Source organism: Trachemys scripta, chromosome 9, assembly GCF_013100865.1.
Source record: "Trachemys scripta elegans isolate TJP31775 chromosome 9, CAS_Tse_1.0, whole genome shotgun sequence".
Classification (NCBI taxonomy): Eukaryota; Metazoa; Chordata; order Testudines; family Emydidae; genus Trachemys; species Trachemys scripta.
Window position 1 is genome coordinate 77362108 of NC_048306.1, and position 17043 is coordinate 77379150.

At 42.9% G+C, this 17043-nt stretch overlaps 1 protein-coding gene across 1 annotated transcript in view; it reads left to right on the plus strand.

Annotated features, from left to right (window-relative positions):
• MED12L (mediator complex subunit 12L) overlaps positions 1-17043 on the plus strand; it is a 317383-nt gene that overhangs the window by 37539 nt on the left and 262801 nt on the right. Inside the window, exons 5-10 of the mRNA XM_034780703.1 lie at positions 2439-2608; positions 6591-6701; positions 7164-7433; positions 9929-10078; positions 10681-10780; positions 11803-11939. Coding sequence (XP_034636594.1) covers positions 2439-2608; positions 6591-6701; positions 7164-7433; positions 9929-10078; positions 10681-10780; positions 11803-11939 — 938 coding nt within the window. The remainder of the gene's footprint in view (positions 1-2438; positions 2609-6590; positions 6702-7163; positions 7434-9928; positions 10079-10680; positions 10781-11802; positions 11940-17043) is intronic.

The following is a 17043-nucleotide window of genomic DNA, read 5'->3' on the forward strand; positions in this document are numbered from 1 at the left end:
GTCTGTGTTAAGGTATCTTCATTTTAAAGGATGAAAAAGAGGTCATGTTGGGGTAGAAATCTGAGGCATAGCCTTTTAAAAGGAGTGCTACAAAGATTAGATGGAGAAATTGTTCTCCATAGCTATCAGCTGTAAGGTTAGAAATAATGGCTATTTTCTGAAGCAAGAAAAGGTACAGTTAATAGAAGAAGCTGTTTTGGTAAACTCAACAGGGCAGTGGGACATACCACAAAAAGAAATAAAAATATTATTAGTAGAAATCTGAGTCATATTTTGAGTAGCCAAAAAGTGCTGAGATTAAAGTAATAGGAAACTCACTTTTTTGGTTAGCAAAATTCCAGTGGGCTAAAACTGGAGGGTTTGGGTCACACCCCAAAAGTTTGCTTGGAATACCGAGTTTGCCATCAAGGCTTGACCACTCCCCTGACTACAGGATGTGGCAAGAAGCTCTGCTACCTCTGCTTCCTATCTCCCACAAATCCTTGGGAAAGATCTCCCAGGGAGGGGCTGCCTGCCTTAGCCCTCCTTCCCAATTCAGTAGCTTCCCGCCCATTCAGTACTGTGAAACTAGAAATTCTCCTTCCTGCTTGATTTTTTTAAAAAGACGTTTACTTCATTTGGGGGTCTGAAGGAGAATGAATAATCCAGGTCAGGGAAATTGCATTCAAACCTCTGTGTAAAGCACTAGCAGACGTTTGATCCTATAAAAATATTGCAGCATACATTGTACAAGTCAAGAATTGATATATATTTTTTTAATCCTTAGCGGTTTTTATATAATCAAACCTGTATTTTGTGACTTAAACTACTTGAGGGTGAACTTTTAAGTGTATTCAGTGAAGTTGGTGGTGGCTCAAGGTTTTAGTATCAGTCTCCCTCCTGTGTAAGGAGGAGGAGCATAATATTATTTGTTATGTATTGCTCTCTCTTGTGTGTAGACTCAAGTGGCCTGACACTTGCTGTAGCTTCTGCTGAAGTCGGTTTTGAAATTCAGCATAGCCATCCCTTAGCTCAGTCACTATTGGCTCTGACCATCTGGTCAGGGAACATCCTATCAGGTTTAGGCCCAGGTAGTAAGGTTGTATGTAAGAAAGTGCCAAAAGATTCTCTCACGTTATGGCCAGGTGGAGTTGTGGCCATTTTCAGAGTTACATAGTAATCTTCTCTGGCAGCAGACTGGACTGGTCTATGGGTTATTTTTCCCTTTCTCTGAGCATCTTGCAGGGCTCACGTGATAAGACAGCTGTTATACCTAGAGGTCGGAGCTAAGGACAGATGACACATCTTTATGTGCTCATGATGCCCTTAACAGGAATCTTTTTGAGATAGTGAGAATTGTGCCTGGGGGACCTGTGGTTCTCAAGTGGTTGTGCACCAAGAGACTGTGAGCAGTCTGTAGGTGTACAATGAACGGAGACTGCGAGGACTGGGTGCCCCTAAATAACTGTTGGTTAATTTTGATTTAAGGTTTTGGACAGAGGCCTTTTAAATAAATGTGAGATCTAGAGTTTTATTAGCAGTTCTTACAAGTGGCATAAGCAATGTGTCACTAGCTCTTTGAGATACAGAATGAGTTGAAGTTGACCTTTTTATGCTTTGAGGTTGCCAAAGGTGACCTAGTGGGTGGATTTCTGCCCCTATGATTTTGATATCTTTGTACTAATTATCCCTGCCCCCACTAAAGCATCCTGAACTGTAGACTCATGGGTTGGATGAGGCTAAGAGAAGCACTAATGCTTGCTGTTAATGTCATGACTATGTGACGAGCAGTGCAAGATGACTCAAATCTGTGATTGCATCTCTGTCAGTCTGACTTGCCAACCTTCAAAGAAGTTTTGTCTTGATACATTTGACACTGCAGTGGCCAGTCTGTTGACCTAATAAACTGCTCTAAGAAGGGTACGTTCTAGAGAAAAACTAAAATTAGAGTTGTTATACATCAATTTCAAAGCATTATAAGAAGAACAGTTTTTTATTTCCAATAATTCTGGCTGGTGTAAAATCCTGTTTAGTTTTATTTGTTATTCTTTGTGTGGAAAAAGTAAGACTCCACATTGAAGTAATTAATTGTAGTATATTGATTCCTACACTTCTATGCAAGGTTGCTTTGTGATTGAATATTGAGCCTTGATGGAGCAGATGGGTGATTCCCTAAAGTCGTAACTGGTATTTGTATCTCTAAATTACAGGTGGACACATTCGTTATGCTAGCACACTAGTTACATACTTCCTGGTGTGTACGCTTTGAAAACAAAGCACAGGAGATGCGCGCACACACAACCTATTCAGAATCATGTTATACAGTTGCTGCTTAATGTTTTGTAAAGGTATTTTGACTGTAGAGGTAATGGAAAAGTTGTGTTTTTACTATGAAGAATCAAATACGTCATCACATGAAAAGAAAGAAGTCAATTTTTAACTGTAAACTTATTTCATAGAATGGACTCAAATCTCAACCAGATACCTTCGAGAGCAGCTGGCAAAGATTGCAGAATTTTATCATGTGTCCTCAAGCCAAGGCAATGGCTCTGTAGCTATGCCTCAAGAAGTGGAACAAGCCCTGAAGCAGTGGGAATATAATGAAAAGTTGGCATTTTATCTGTTCCAGGTAACCTTGTAAAAAGTGCCTTTTTGGGGATGACTGTATTAGGTAGGGTCCAATTTTAAAATGCACTTAGAAGTAATTTGACACTTTGCTTGCTCTTTCATAATTTGCATTTAGCAGCTTACAATTTGTGCATGTTTTGTTGAAATTTGCTAGGTATGATATTGTTTTAAGTTTTCTCTCTATTAGATTTATGAGATTAAATGCATTCAGATTTAGAGACAAACTTTCAACTGGTTTTTAATTTTGGGTGCCTAGTTTAGGACATCTAGGGTAGGGGTTCTAAGGACAATTTTTTTGGTGGCCTCAGGGTGCGGCCACCAGAAAGAGTTGGTGGCTGCTCTCACACTTTCTCTAGAATACTTAATTAACTTTAGGAAAAACAAATAAATATGCACATATACACGTCCAACTCATTGTAATTTATTTATTGCTAGTTAGTAAGTCTGTTGTGAAAGGTGATATTAGCAAAAATACAGGTACACCTCTACCTCGATAGAATGCAACCCGATATAACACGAATTCGGATATAACGCAGTAAAGCAGCGAGGAGCCTTGGGCCCTTTAAAGCACCACCTGTGCCCCGCTGCTTTACCGTGTTATATCCGAATTCGTGTGGCGCCCCGGGCCCTTTAAATCACCGCCAGAGCCCAGCTGCCAGAGCCCCGGCGGTGATTTAAAGGGCCTGGGGCTCGCCACAGCAGCTGGAGCCCTGGGCCCTTTAAATCACCACTGGGGAAGCTGGTCCAGTCCAGCACGGTGTACCAGCTCTTGCCGGTACGCCGGACCGGACCGAACCGAACCCGATATAATGCGGTCTCACCTATAAGGCAGTGAGACTTTTTTTGGCTTCCGAGGACCGCGTTATATCAGGGTAGAGATGTATCACTTTCCACAGCAGACTTACTCAGCCCTGGCAAGCTTGGGGACAAATTAAGGCCTGGATGGAGGGTCGGGGAAGGTAGCAGGGGCCAGGGGCAATGAGGATTGGTGAATTGGGGGCTGGGGGGTAGCAGCGGGGGGCTGGAGCCTGACGCCCTGCGGCCGGAGCCTGGGATCTGCTGCCGCACAGCTGGAGCCCAAAGCCCTGCTGCCAGAGCCTGCCAATCCACCACCCCAGGGCTGAAGGCCAAAGTCTGAGCCCCACCGCCCCTAAGAAGGTGGGGAACTCACCGACTCCCTGCTCCTCCCGCATTGTGCCCCAGGAGTCTCCAGAGGGGTGGCAGAGCCCAACCGCTGCTGGCGGCCCCAGCAATCAAAACCAAGGCAGGGCATTCAGGAGCAGCAGGGAGGGGGAGGGGCCACTATCCGCCTTCCCCCCCGAATCACAGTCCAGGAGGCTGTGGCCACAGGAAAAGCCCTGATTTTTCAGAGATTCTGTGGGTCTTTTACTGGAGTTGTGGGTGTTCAGTACAGCTGAGGATCATGTACTACTAGGTCTCTGAGGCTGTACACCAAAAATGGAGGCATCCAAAATAGAAGTCCTTTTTGAAAATCTGGGTTTCCTTTCCCATGACTCTGGTGTATGCAGTTATTGTCACTCTGACAAAGCTGCAACTTTCTTGTCTTACCACTGATTAATTTTGCATTAAGTGTATTTAAACCTTTTAATTTAGAAAGAAATGCACATTATCAAACTTTCCATTTTCAGTCACTGAAACAGATAATGAGCAAATTAATATCTTCATTCAGGTGCAACTTGCTGATAGCAAACTTGTAGCTTCATATTTGGTAATGAAAGAGCTATTTGTTCATAATAGTGTAATTCAGCTCAACTGTAACTTGAGGTTTTGTGTGTGTGTGTGTGTGTGTGGGGCTGCATAGGGGAGCAGAGGGCGCTCCTTCCATCAGCCTAGTTTTCTGACCAAATTGTCTGAATGAAGCACAAAGAGGTCAGATAGTATGTGTTGGACAGTGGCTTGAGCCGGGTTAAAGCTCAAGATTCTCTGAGCCCTTAGTTGATTAGTCACTTGCTCAGCCCATTAGACCCTGTGGCCTCCATAAATGCATTTTCAGCATGTATTTGATTCCAGTGCTTGTCCATACAGATTCCATTCTTGGTACACATGCACCCAGTGCACTCGAGTTTGGGTTCTTTTGGCCAGCAGTGTCTGTTGGGGGCTGTGCCTATGGCCTGAGTGTCCTTGTGCCTCCAACCAAGGACTTGTGGAAGGGGTGACCCCGGCTGCGAGTCAGATTTGCAGTGTCTGAGCTTTGTTGCTCACTGTGCAGCCCCGATCCCCACCCATCCCTTTCCAGGGACCCCTTTTCAGGACAGCACGCTACCTCAGGAGGTGCAGTCACTGCCATATCTCAGAACAGTGGAAGAAGTGCCTCAAGAGCATGGGGAGGGCTTTTACCCTCATTACTTTCTGAATCCCAGAAAGGAAGAGGGCTGCACCTTTTTCAGGACCTGGGACAACTGAACACCTTCATGTACAAGTTCAGGTTGGTAACTATAATTTTGGTAATTCCAACTCTAGATCCACACGACTGTATATAGCTTTCGCTTCCTGCCTGTAGGAGGTATTCCTGACTGGAGCCACCGGCATCCCTTTTCAACCAGGCGTTCCGGTCCAAAACTGGACACCTGGCAACCCTAAGATCTACAAGTAAACCAAGAAAAATCAATGCTAACTCCAAGTTAAAGAATGAAAGTTATAGGAGGGGCTTTAGTATCCCTGAGGCCAATGGCCTACCTGTAACCATTGTTTAGGTTGACTGATAGCACTCACCTCCAATAATCTAGGCTGCTGCTTGTGAGCCACAACCAGTGGAATATGCATGAGCAAGTACTCAAAGAAAATATTGTTACTTACCCTACAGTAACTGTTTCTTTGAGATGTGTTGTCCATGCATGTCCCATGACCCGCCCTTCTTCCCTGCGGAGTCTGATAACACCTTGATTCTGTATTAGTTGAGGCCATGCTGCTCTTTATTCCTATGCTCGTTGCATGAGGACACTCAGAGTGTAACCGTTGCACACCAACACATACTGCTGGCCAAAAGAATCTGAACTCAGGTGTATTGCGCACATGTGCACCAACTGTGGAATATATATGGACAACACATCTCAAATAACCAGTTATTGTAAAGTAAGTAATTGTTTCTTTCTATCTTTGTTGTTGTAAGTTAAAGTAATTTTGGTTTACAAGAAGTTTTTTTTTTTTTTTTTTTTTTAAAAGGTATGACTAGAAAATAGCTATTGTATAGAATAACCATTGTACAATTACTATGGGACTAAAGCCAGGTCACATGCAGGGATCCATTCCTGGCATTTGAAGGATTCTTGATTTCCCATTTGCAGAGTATTGAACTACAGTCCTCAAAAACCAAGAACAACAAATTAGTGCCGAATTAGTTTTCGGCTCCATGGAGAATGCACTTTGTGGAGTTCCCCTCCTGGATGTTCAGCCTTGCTCTCCTCTTGCATGGTCCAGTGTGCACTCTAACTTGCCTTGCCTTCCACTAAGTGCCTCTTTCTAGTCTGATTATTAAAGATAACAGTAAAAAGGAATTCTGTTGTGGGGTAAATCAAGAAAGGTAGCGGGAGGCTGTGCATGGAGAGTGCGTACTTCCTGCCAAACTGAAAGTCTGAGAAGGGGGAACTAAGACAGAAACGAGTCTCTCTGGTGCCAGGGATCAGGCGTAGAGCTGTTATGGTAGTGAATCTGTCAAGGGGATGGGATTCAGACAATCTGGTGAATTTGAACTGTGTGCGTAGTCCATTCCAGTTCATGGTTGCTTCTTCATCTACTGGGCTCTTTGAGTAGCATTTGTTCTTGCATATTTTTCTTTCTATGTTAATTTTTAAAAATCTTTGAGAGTTGTAGGGTCTTATCATCAAGCCTTAAAATCATTTTCATTTGAGTAAGGAGATCAGAACCAAGTGGCATTTTAAAGGAGCATTTGTAACAAAATTATAAAGCTTCTTGTGTGCTGCTTCCAATTAATTTTGATGCAATTTAAAAAAAAATTCTTTCAGGAGGGAATGCTTGAAAGACATGAGTATTTGACATGGATACTGGATGTTCTGGAAAAAATCAGACCTGCTGACGATGAACTTCTTAAACTCTTGTTACCGCTAATGTTGCAGGTACAGAACATGGTTTAAAGCTATAGTTATTTTTGAAAACAATTTATATTTTAGAATATCCCAGGTAAAAAATTTTTATTTGGTGCTCTTCAGTTATATTTTTAAAAATTGCTTATATACTAATGTTCTACCTATAAAATGTACTGAAATCTTTTTCCAGATGCTTCGATTTGGACTAAACTACAGTTTTATATGCATTTTTAATACTTTGAAATTCCTCATGCCTTGAATACATAAATTAGGTTTTCTAAATAGAAAAACAGGACCAAAAATGCTCTTTCAGGACAGAAACTTTTTTAAAGAATCAGAACTGGTGTTTCAACTATGTTTTCTGTCTGAGAGATCTTCTAGGTGCATTAGATGATCCCTTCTAATTTATGTATGTCAGATATCAGAATTGTAGTGAAAGTGAGTACCTTGAAAAGGCTGTTTTGCTTATTATATTATGCATTTTTTTTTCAGTATTCAGAAGAGTTTGTTCAGTCAGCCTACCTGTCCCGTCGCCTTGCTTATTTCTGTGCCAGACGACTGTCTTTATTGCTAAGCGATACTCCTAACCTCGTAGCTGCACACTCACCTCATATGATTATTGGACCAAACAATCCTCCTTTAGCAGCTCCAAGTCCTACTGCAACAGGTCCTGTGGTGAGCCCGGTACAGCTAGCCTGTTCAGATTTCTTTTCCTGCCCACAACATCGTCCACTAGTTTATGGACTGAGTTGTATGCTGCAGGTAGGTAGATATTAACAATTCTCATTGCAATGTATCTGGGGACTTGATGATTTATGGGTCTGGTAATGGGATAAAAAGTATTCTACTTATAGGTCATTATTTCGTATCTATCTTAGACAATTATTGTTACCATCTCATGGTTGCTCACTGGTCAATTTGAAATGAGTGATGTCAGATACATTCCTAATGTATAGGTGCCATATCACAAAAACCACCAGTAGGTTTGGTACTTCTGACAATTTCAGCTAAGAGATGAAGATCTGAATGAGCCTGGTCAACGAACATAAGGTTGGCCTCTCCAGGTTACGACTGAGAGTATCAGCAGGACAACAGGAAGAAGCTTGTGCTGGTGACTGTCCACGTTGGTACCTGTTGTGTAGACAGAAGCCCTCTGCTGGCAGAAATAATTAAAATGTCCCTTGGAGAGCACTCTGCTAGGCATTTTGGAATGCACGGTAATCTGGCCTGTCCTCAAGAAGCCAGCGCGTGACATCAGTGACTCTTGTTAATTTCTGCTGGGTGTCAAACCTTTCATTCCTGAGCAAGGTCAAAGACAGGGTGCTAGTTTACCGACTCCAGCAGCACCTAACCTCAGAAGATATCCTAGATTTTTCGAGGTCGGCACAGAGTCAAAACAGCATGGGTCGTACTGATAGACAAGTCCCAATGGCAATGAACCAAGGTGAGACAATGACACTCATACTACTTGCTTTCTTATCCACCTTTGACACTATTGATCATGAGCTGCAGGTAACTCATTTATATGTGCTGGCAAGAGGTGATAGAACTAGGCTAATATAACTTCTTTCCTTTCTAAAAAGGCTCAGTTATGATGAGCAGCTGTGTCTCTTCCCTAAGAGCTCTGACATGCAGAGTACCTCAGGGCTCAGTCCTATTTCTGCTTCTGTTTAACATCTACTTGATGACATGGCTTGTGATGCCAACAATATGCTGATGACATTCAGCTCTATGTATCTCTCAGGCATCATTTTCTCACAGGCCATGGCACCTGAGGGAATTGAGAGCCTGGATGAAGACCAGCTGGCTCAAACTGAACACAGGGGACACTGGATTAATACTAAGTGAAGAAGGTAAATGGGAACATCAGCACCTCTTCCTCCATCAAGAAGCTAGAAGAGACTTTTTCCATTCACACCTAGCAAGACTCCTCCTATTCCTCTTGGACAAGGACCTGCCATTAGTGTTTATCGCCTCCATATTGTATTATTGCCGCATGTATTCTTTCTCTTTCTTAGCACAGACAAATTCATAAAGCTGGTAAACAACACAGTGACTTATTTCCTAAGTGTAACAGTCCAAAGAGACTATATAATGCTTTGCTACCTGCACTGGTTCTCCTTGCATCACCAGATCAGTGGTGAATTTTGGTACTGATTCACAAAGCTGTCAATGAGATATGCCCAGCTTATTTTCAAATGACACTTCTCAGGCAACCTGTTTAGCAGGTTACTGTTGTTGGAATCCAGATCTGGATTTGTGAGAGCAGGAGATAGATCAACACAACAACACAACCCAGGACTCTGGAACACATTCCCAAAAGAAGCTGGGAAGAACCTTACTCTAGGTATTTTTCAGATCATGCTTTAAGATCCATCTCTCCTTCACCAAAAAAATTTCCAAATCACCAAGGCAAAAGAAAACAGAGTGGCAAGCTCAGAAGTAACTTAAAATTTATTTTCTTATGTTCTAAAAGTAATTTAGAGCAGGATGGGTTGCTGACAGGAACCCAACCTAGAGGTCCCGCTTATACCTCGATGACGAACAACCCTCATGGTGGGTGAAATCTTGTGCCCAATGAAGTCAATGGCAAAATTCCCATTGACTTCAGTAGGGTATGATTTCACCTGGTGGTTTTTAATCCTTGTAGGTTTTTAATCCTAGATACCATAGCAATAGTCGTTTTTATAATGGTTTATAAATGGAAATGAGTCTTCAGGCCTGTCATCCAGCACCTTTCAGGAACAGAAGATTTACTTAGAAATAAGGTGCATTTGAATGGCTCCTTTGTGTTTTCAAATCTTGATAGGAAAGCATAGTTTAATTAATGAGATAAATTTTAATTTTTCACATATAACTTCTCTTTGTAAACGAAACCCTAAAATGACACCTATTTTGCTAAAAGTTATTCATGTTTCATAGGCAGTGTCTGATGGAAATTAGCCTTCAGTGGTGTCTTTGATGGCAGTATGAAAGCAATACAAATGTAAATTGAGCAAGTATATATTTAAATGCAATTTTCAATTTAATAATGAATAAGGAAAATACCATTTTAATTTCATTTCCCACACTGATGTTTTAAAAAGCAAATGGTTTTGCAAAGGCCTCTTTTTAGTCCTTTTCACTTGCAGTTGTGAGGCAGAAGTGGTTTAGTTCAAGCGACTATCTCCTTTTGTTGGTGTTTAGCTGTGACCCTGTCTGTTGCAAATGTTTGGCAAAGGAGATTACTTCTAACTACTTTACATTGTTGCCTGCAGACTATAACTCTCTGTTGCCCAAGTGCCTTGGTGTGGAATTATTCCACGAATGAAAGCAAGAGCATTAATCCAGGTTCTCCTCTGGACTTACTTCAAGTTGCTCCATCTAGTTTACCTATGCCAGGTGGAAATTCAGCATTTAATCAGCAGGTAGGCTTGTTTTTTACAGGGCAAAGGTCTATATTCTGTGTACCTTCAAAAAACGTAATATTTTATGCTCATTAAGACTAGCAGGTTTAGGTATGCCTATAGTCTTGGTTTGGGATTAGTTACATATTAGCTTTAGAATTGTATAAATTATGGATTTGTTTGGCAAATCTTTATGAATGATGGGATTGTTTGGATTAAAGTATTGTGCATTTGAATTGCAGTATTGTTTAATGCTTTCAAAGTAAAGGTCTTGAGTTAATTTAAATTGATGTTATTTAATGGCACAAAACAAAAAATACTGGCAGCTGCAACAAGTCTCCTGCTAAAGATCAACATTCATGACCTGAAAAACTTTCACTCATACAGTATTGTTGGGTTGAATGTAAGTTCTGAAATGAAGATGATATTTCAGTATAGAACTATAGATAATGTTTAAAAAAAAAATCAAATCAGTTGAACATTCTGTGCTTGAGGGTACTTTTTCCTAATATAGAAAACATTGTGATACACTGTTGTATACCTTACTCATGCAGAGAAATGTGCTTGAGATGAGAATTGTGGCTTCCCAGCCACTAGCTAATGAGCAACAATAATCTTTTTAGGTTCGGGCAAAGATTTATGAAGTAGAACAGCAGATAAAACAACGAGGTTGTGCTGTGGAGGTGCGATGGTCTTTTGACAAGTGCCAAGAATCAACGGCAGGTAAAGCAAGTCAAATGCAAAGTAAATGTTGAAAAATTTGGGTCCTAGGTTTTGCATATTTGTATGTGTTTGGGCTTGATTACATTACATTGTGATTAATTTTAGGTGTAGATTTGATGGACTGACGCAAAGTAACAGGCACCATGTATTTTTTTCGGTTTTGGATTGGTGGTGTGTTAGCATAAATTTTAGTCGGGAGGGACCATTACAATTCAGGTTCTGGGCTTAGTGAATCCTAAACTCTTGGACCAAGTGGGGATGTGAAATTTGCAGAAATAGCCTCTTCAGTCCATAAGGGATAATCTTCCATGACTCTCCTGCTGACACAGGGCATAATGGTTTGGGGCTCCTGAGGGAAACCATATGGAACCCATCTGAACTGTAGGGTTGGTCACTGTGAGAAGGGAAGATGTAAAGATCCTTGTGGATGGGAGTGTTCCAAGAAGGGCAGTGAGGACACCACCTAAGTACTGGAGAAACTTGCAGTTTTAATAGTAGGGTTTGTGTGTGTGCATGGATTTCTGGTAACACAGGATCTGGTTAATCTCTAGATGTATTCTAAAAATACAAGAAAATATTTAGCATACCACATCTTTCATAATTGGATCAGCTATTTCTCACTAAACATTACCTTCTACGGCTTTGATGGGTTGCAGTAGCTCAGAGGATTGATAGAGTGAGAGTGCCTTTGGTCTTAAGTCATTGGTTCAAATCTAACCCAGGTTGATAGTGACTGACCACTCTTTTTGCTTTTCAGAGACCAATGGGGAAGTTAATTTGATTTTAGTCATGTTGGCTGAGGACAGGTGTCCATGTCATCATATCAACCACCCAAATTATCACTTTCATAGTACCATGAACACTAAATTCAACTTGCCTCCTTTTTAGGGGTGGGGTGGGGATGGCTTTTGTGTCCATTTCACCCAGATGTTAGTGCTGCATGTATCTAGTGAAGACTTATATTTAACAAAGAATGTTTCTGGTAAACTATTTGGTTACTTTTTCTTAACTTTCATACCTAGGGGTCACCATCAGCCGAGTTTTGCATACACTGGAGGTCTTGGATCGACACTGTTTTGACAGATCAGATTCCAGCAATTCAATGGAGACTCTTTATCACAAGATTTTCTGGGCAAACCAGAACAAAGATAACCAAGAGGTAATTAATGTTCTCCCAACCCATTTCAGAAATTGTAGGCTCGTAATTCCCTTATTCATTTCAATTATTTTATAAAAGTTTGGCCCTAAACTTTCATGTCTTTGTTTAGTTTACATGCGTTGGCTGATAAAGTTGTTAAGAGAAAATGGTTCTTCATTGTTATGAGACTTCTTCAGTGTTCTATGACCTAAGCCCTTTTTTATAAGGAATACTCTTTCTCCACTGGCATAGCTCCCTTCCCCCTCGTGAATAGAGGGAAAGGAGAGATTCCCAACCCCATGCTTCCCTCAAACTATCCCCTCTCAACAGGTACAACTCGTATTATTATTTTTTTAATAATCTTCTTTAGGAACCCCAGATCACACTCCCCCTGGGGCTGCTCCAAGAGGCTTACTGGTGCTCTGGGCAGAGGTGGATTAGCCACGGGACTTGGGCCCAGGGGCCCTGGAGAACTGGGAGGCCCCTGGCTTCTGCACAGCAGGTGGGGTGGGGGAAGCCCCTACACTCCCAGACCCCACTCCCAGCAGAAGCCATGGGACAGGGGAAGCCCCCCACCATCAGCGCCTCCCCCAGGAGTGCCTCCCCCAGCGGTCCCGACCCTGGCAGAAGGCATGTGACAGGGGAAGTCTCCCTGGCAGAAGCCCCCAGGCAGGGGTAGCCCCCACAGTGGTTCCAACCTTGTCTCTGGCAGAGGAAGCCCCCAGTGCCCCGACCCTGCTCTCCGGCAGAAGCGCGGGGCGGGAGAAGGCCCAGCACCCTGATCCTGGTCCCCTGCAGAAGCGTGGCACCCGGACCTCTGCTGCGGCCCTGGGACTGGAGGAGCTCTCACTCCCTGCTACGGCCCAGGGGCTATGGCGCAGGGACAGAGCTTCTCCAGCCTTGGGGCTGCAGTGGGCGCAGGGGAGGGGAGAAAGGAGCAAATGGATCATGGGGGGAACCGCTGGGTGGCATAGGGATGGTGTCCCAGGGAAGGGGCAGAAAGGGGTGGGGTGTGGGTGGGCCCATAGACAGAAAGGGCAGAATGGGGCGGGACCGCAGGCGGAAGGGGTGGGAAGGAGCCCCCACTTGCTCTGGCCCAGGGCGCTGGGAAACCTTAACCCGCCTCTGCCTCTGGGGCTGACTAACCTCTGCAGGCCATGCATGGGAAGAGTGAAATAGGTTCTGCAGAGGGCTATGAGCAAACTTCTGCTTATAATGAGTTAATCCAGCACTATCTACTTCAAACTGTTCCAAGAATCTGTCAAAGCTGCCTTCAGCCTAATAAACAAATCCTGCATTTATATAATTTCACAGCATGACTATAGGGCATATGTATGTTGTAAGAGGGATTCTATCACCACAGTCTCTATTCTGGATGCCAGCCACAAATTCTGATATATTCAATTAATTAGATTAAAATAAAATAGAATTTACTGCAAAGCATATACGTAGGTGTAAAATCCTGTTCCAATGGGAAGGAGGAGGGGTTGGATGGGGGCAGGAGTCCCTGGGGGGCAGTCAGGAAGGAGGGGGGGTTGAATGGGGCAGTTAGGGGACAGGGAGAAGGGGTGGTTGGATGAGGCGGTGGTCCTGGGGGGGCCATCAGGGATGAGAGGAGGCAGATAGGCGGTGGGGGCGGGGCCGGCCCTCGACCCCCTCCCCTAACCGGCCTTCCATACAATTTACGAAACCCTCAGGCCAAAAGGTTTGCCTGCCCCTGCCCTAAGAGTAGGCCATTTTCTGAAGGCTTTGAAATGGCAACTTTATTCCAGTATATGGTGGTGGGGAGTTATGAGGCATTCTCACAGTAAATTGTTGAAGTCAAACATAGTTGGACTTTGGCTATATAGCATCAGCTGGTTAGAGGAATTAGGAGGAAAATAAACACATTTATGCCAGTTGGTTTAGAGCAGGGGTAGGCAACCTATGGCATGCGTGCTGAAGGCGGCACGCGAGCTGATTTTCAGTAGCACTCGCACTGCCTGGGTCCTGGCCACTGGTCCAGGGGACTCTGCATTTTAATTTAATTTTAAATGAAGCTTCTTAAACATTTTAAAAACCTTATTTACGTTACATACAACAATAGTTTAGTTATATATTATAGACTTATAGAAAGAGACCTTCTAAAAATGTTAAAATGTATTACTGGCACACGAAACCTTAAATTAGAATGAATAAATGAAGACTCGGCACACCACTTCTGAAAGGTTGCCGGCCCCTAGAGACTTTAGTTTTTGTCTCCAGTCCTTCCTGATTGGCTCCTAGGCTTATGTTAAATTGCAAAGTGATCCCTTAAACTAGCAGAACCTGATTAGGGTTTTCAGAGAATTGTAACTTGCTGCTTGATATGATGCGTAAGTTGACTAATAGGAAGTGGGAGAGCCTTGTATTGCTGACGGGCTGTTTTCCAGTGTTTACTGAACATTATCCGATATTTGAGTACTTAACAGTGGAAAAAATTACCACTTATGATGTATGTTGTCATCTGCACACTGACTTTCAGAGAGCTCCTGCATCTTAATAACTGACAAGTGTGTGGTGACCGTGAGTATAATGTAAATCATGGTCTCTGTATTAGTTAGTCCATGTACCTTGTACATAATTTAGGAAAGTGTAGTTGAGCCACTAGGTGGCAGTTTGTTATTAGGCACCTCTATGGGCCTTGCAAGTTTATTTCTACAAAGATAAAGATGAAGTACAGCTGGTATAAGTCACATACTCAAGAGACAGTAGATCGGTACTCAGCTAGAATGCCTCTGACTTGTATCTTGTCTTGATTTTCAGTTTTTTAGATGCAGGCTGTCCCTGTGTTTGCAACAAGAAGCTCTCAATCATGGGCTTATGCTAGTACTCCTATTTTTAGCTAACCATTTATGTAACATTGTGGCCTGTCCTTGTTTTTTGTAGTGCTCGCAGCACCAGAGTATCTGCACGCTAACCATTATTTAAAGCAGGGGTCGGCAACCTTTCAAGAGTTGTGTGCCGAGTCTTCATTTATTCACTCTAATTTAAGGTTTCGTGTGCCAGTAATACATTTTAACCTTTTTAGAAGGTCTCTTTCTATAAGTCTATAATATAGAACTAAACTATTGTATGTAAAGTAAATAAGGTTTTTAAAATGTTTAAGAAGCTTCATTTAAAATTAAATTAAAATGCAGAGCCCCCCGGACCGGTGACCAGGACCCGGGCAGTGTGAGTGCCACTGAAAATCAGTTTGTGTGCTGCAGGTTGCCTATCCCTGATTTAAAACAAAATTCAGTATGAAGGGCTGTAGGCACTATTCCTCATTGATGGGAAGCCACTGTAGCATGTGTGGCATTTTTTTCCTGCTTCCATGGTTGGTGAATTGCAAAACTTCATCATGAAAATAGTAAATTATGGTAGTATTTATTTTACACTATAGGAGTGCCCACGAAGTGCTAGGCACTGTACAGAAATACAGGGAAGACACACACCCTGCCATGAATACCTTAGAATGGAAGAGACCAAAAAAACAGATGGTACAACATACACGCATGTTTGGAGTGGTGCTTTGCCACCAACATATCTTATTGGTTCCACAAAAGATTTTTTTTTTTTATGAAAGAAGTAAAAATAAATATTTATTTCTTTCAGATGTCATGGAACAAATGGCTCTTAGGGAGAGATTTTAATGAGAGTAGTGGAGTGGCCTGGTAAACCTGTTGAGGAAGTGCACTCCAAGCATGGAGGTAGTGTGACAAAACAAATGTGGAAGTAGTTGTGGGAAAAATGAATGATGGGGCATCAACGCTGGAAGAGTTTAAGGGCTGGGGATAATGTGACAAGGCAAGTGTGGAGAAGCAAAGGTGTTGAGTGAAAGTGTTAGGCAGGGCCTTGAAGTTTAAACTTTGGTGCAGGGGAGAAGTAGAAGATCAAGAGGGAGGTGATGTAGTCAGATTGGGCCAGACAGATGGTCTTAGCAGCTTCATGAACACATGGGGTAGCTGAGAGGGGGAATTGCAGATGACCTCCCTTGGAGTGGATGGTGCGTGTGTGGGGGGAATGGCATCAGTAACTGAGAATGGGGAAGTGAAGAAGCTATGGGCTGAAAAATAGGAGTTCAGCTTTGGCTATGCAAATTTGAATTACAGCGACGTATGCAGGGGAGGAGGTACATAGATGGATTGAGTAAGACAGTGGGCAACCCGATTTTGAAACTGTGTGAATAGATGAGGTCACCTAAAATGAGGATCTAGAGGGGGGCAGAGTGGACTAAATACTGAGGCCTTTGTGGGATACTTGCAGAAAGTGGGTGGGGTTCTGCTCACCAAAAGAGTCATTGAAGGAGAGGCAGGAAGAGAGCCAGAGAGGACAGCATCACAAAAGGCAAGGGAGGACAGCATTTCAGGCAGGAGGGGAGTGATCAGCAGAGATGGAGGATGTGAGAGAGTGTTGGCCACAAGATCTGGCCACAAGATTGTTAGCGTGTGCCTAATTAGAGAGACTCGGACTGTATTCATAATCTATCTTCATTTTGTGACCAGGACTAGTTGGCCCACAGCTGCATGACGGGGAATAGATACCATATCTATGAAGTGAAACTTAAGCAGGAGATGACCAATTGTTCCCAGTTTCTGATTGACTATATCTGTACCTTACCAGGGTGATGGCCTCTGCATTACTAACTTTGAGCAAATTGGCTTGAGGAAACAAACAAAAAAAAACCCTGATGTGATCACAGACTAGAGCACACATACTCTCTTTGCCTTATGCTTGCTTTCATGCGAGATACAGTAGATTTACCCAACTGTTTGTGTACAGAGCAAAAAGCAATGTTCAGTCTGTCTGTCTCTGAGGCCTGGTCTACACTGGTGGGGGGTGGAGATCAATCTAAGTTATGCAACTTAGTACTTAGATCTACTTACCGTGGTGTCTTCACTGTGGTAAGTCAACGGCTGATGCTGTCCCATCTACTCCGCCTGCGCCTCTCGCCCTGGTGGTGTCCCAGAGTCGACGGGAGAGTGCTCAGCGCTTGATTTATCGCATCTAGACTAGATGCGATAAATCGACCCCACCTGCTGCACGTTGATCCAGCGGGTAATGTAGATGAGCCCTGATATTTAACAATGAGCTGTCTCTTCAGCTCCTTGTTATCGTAGTAATA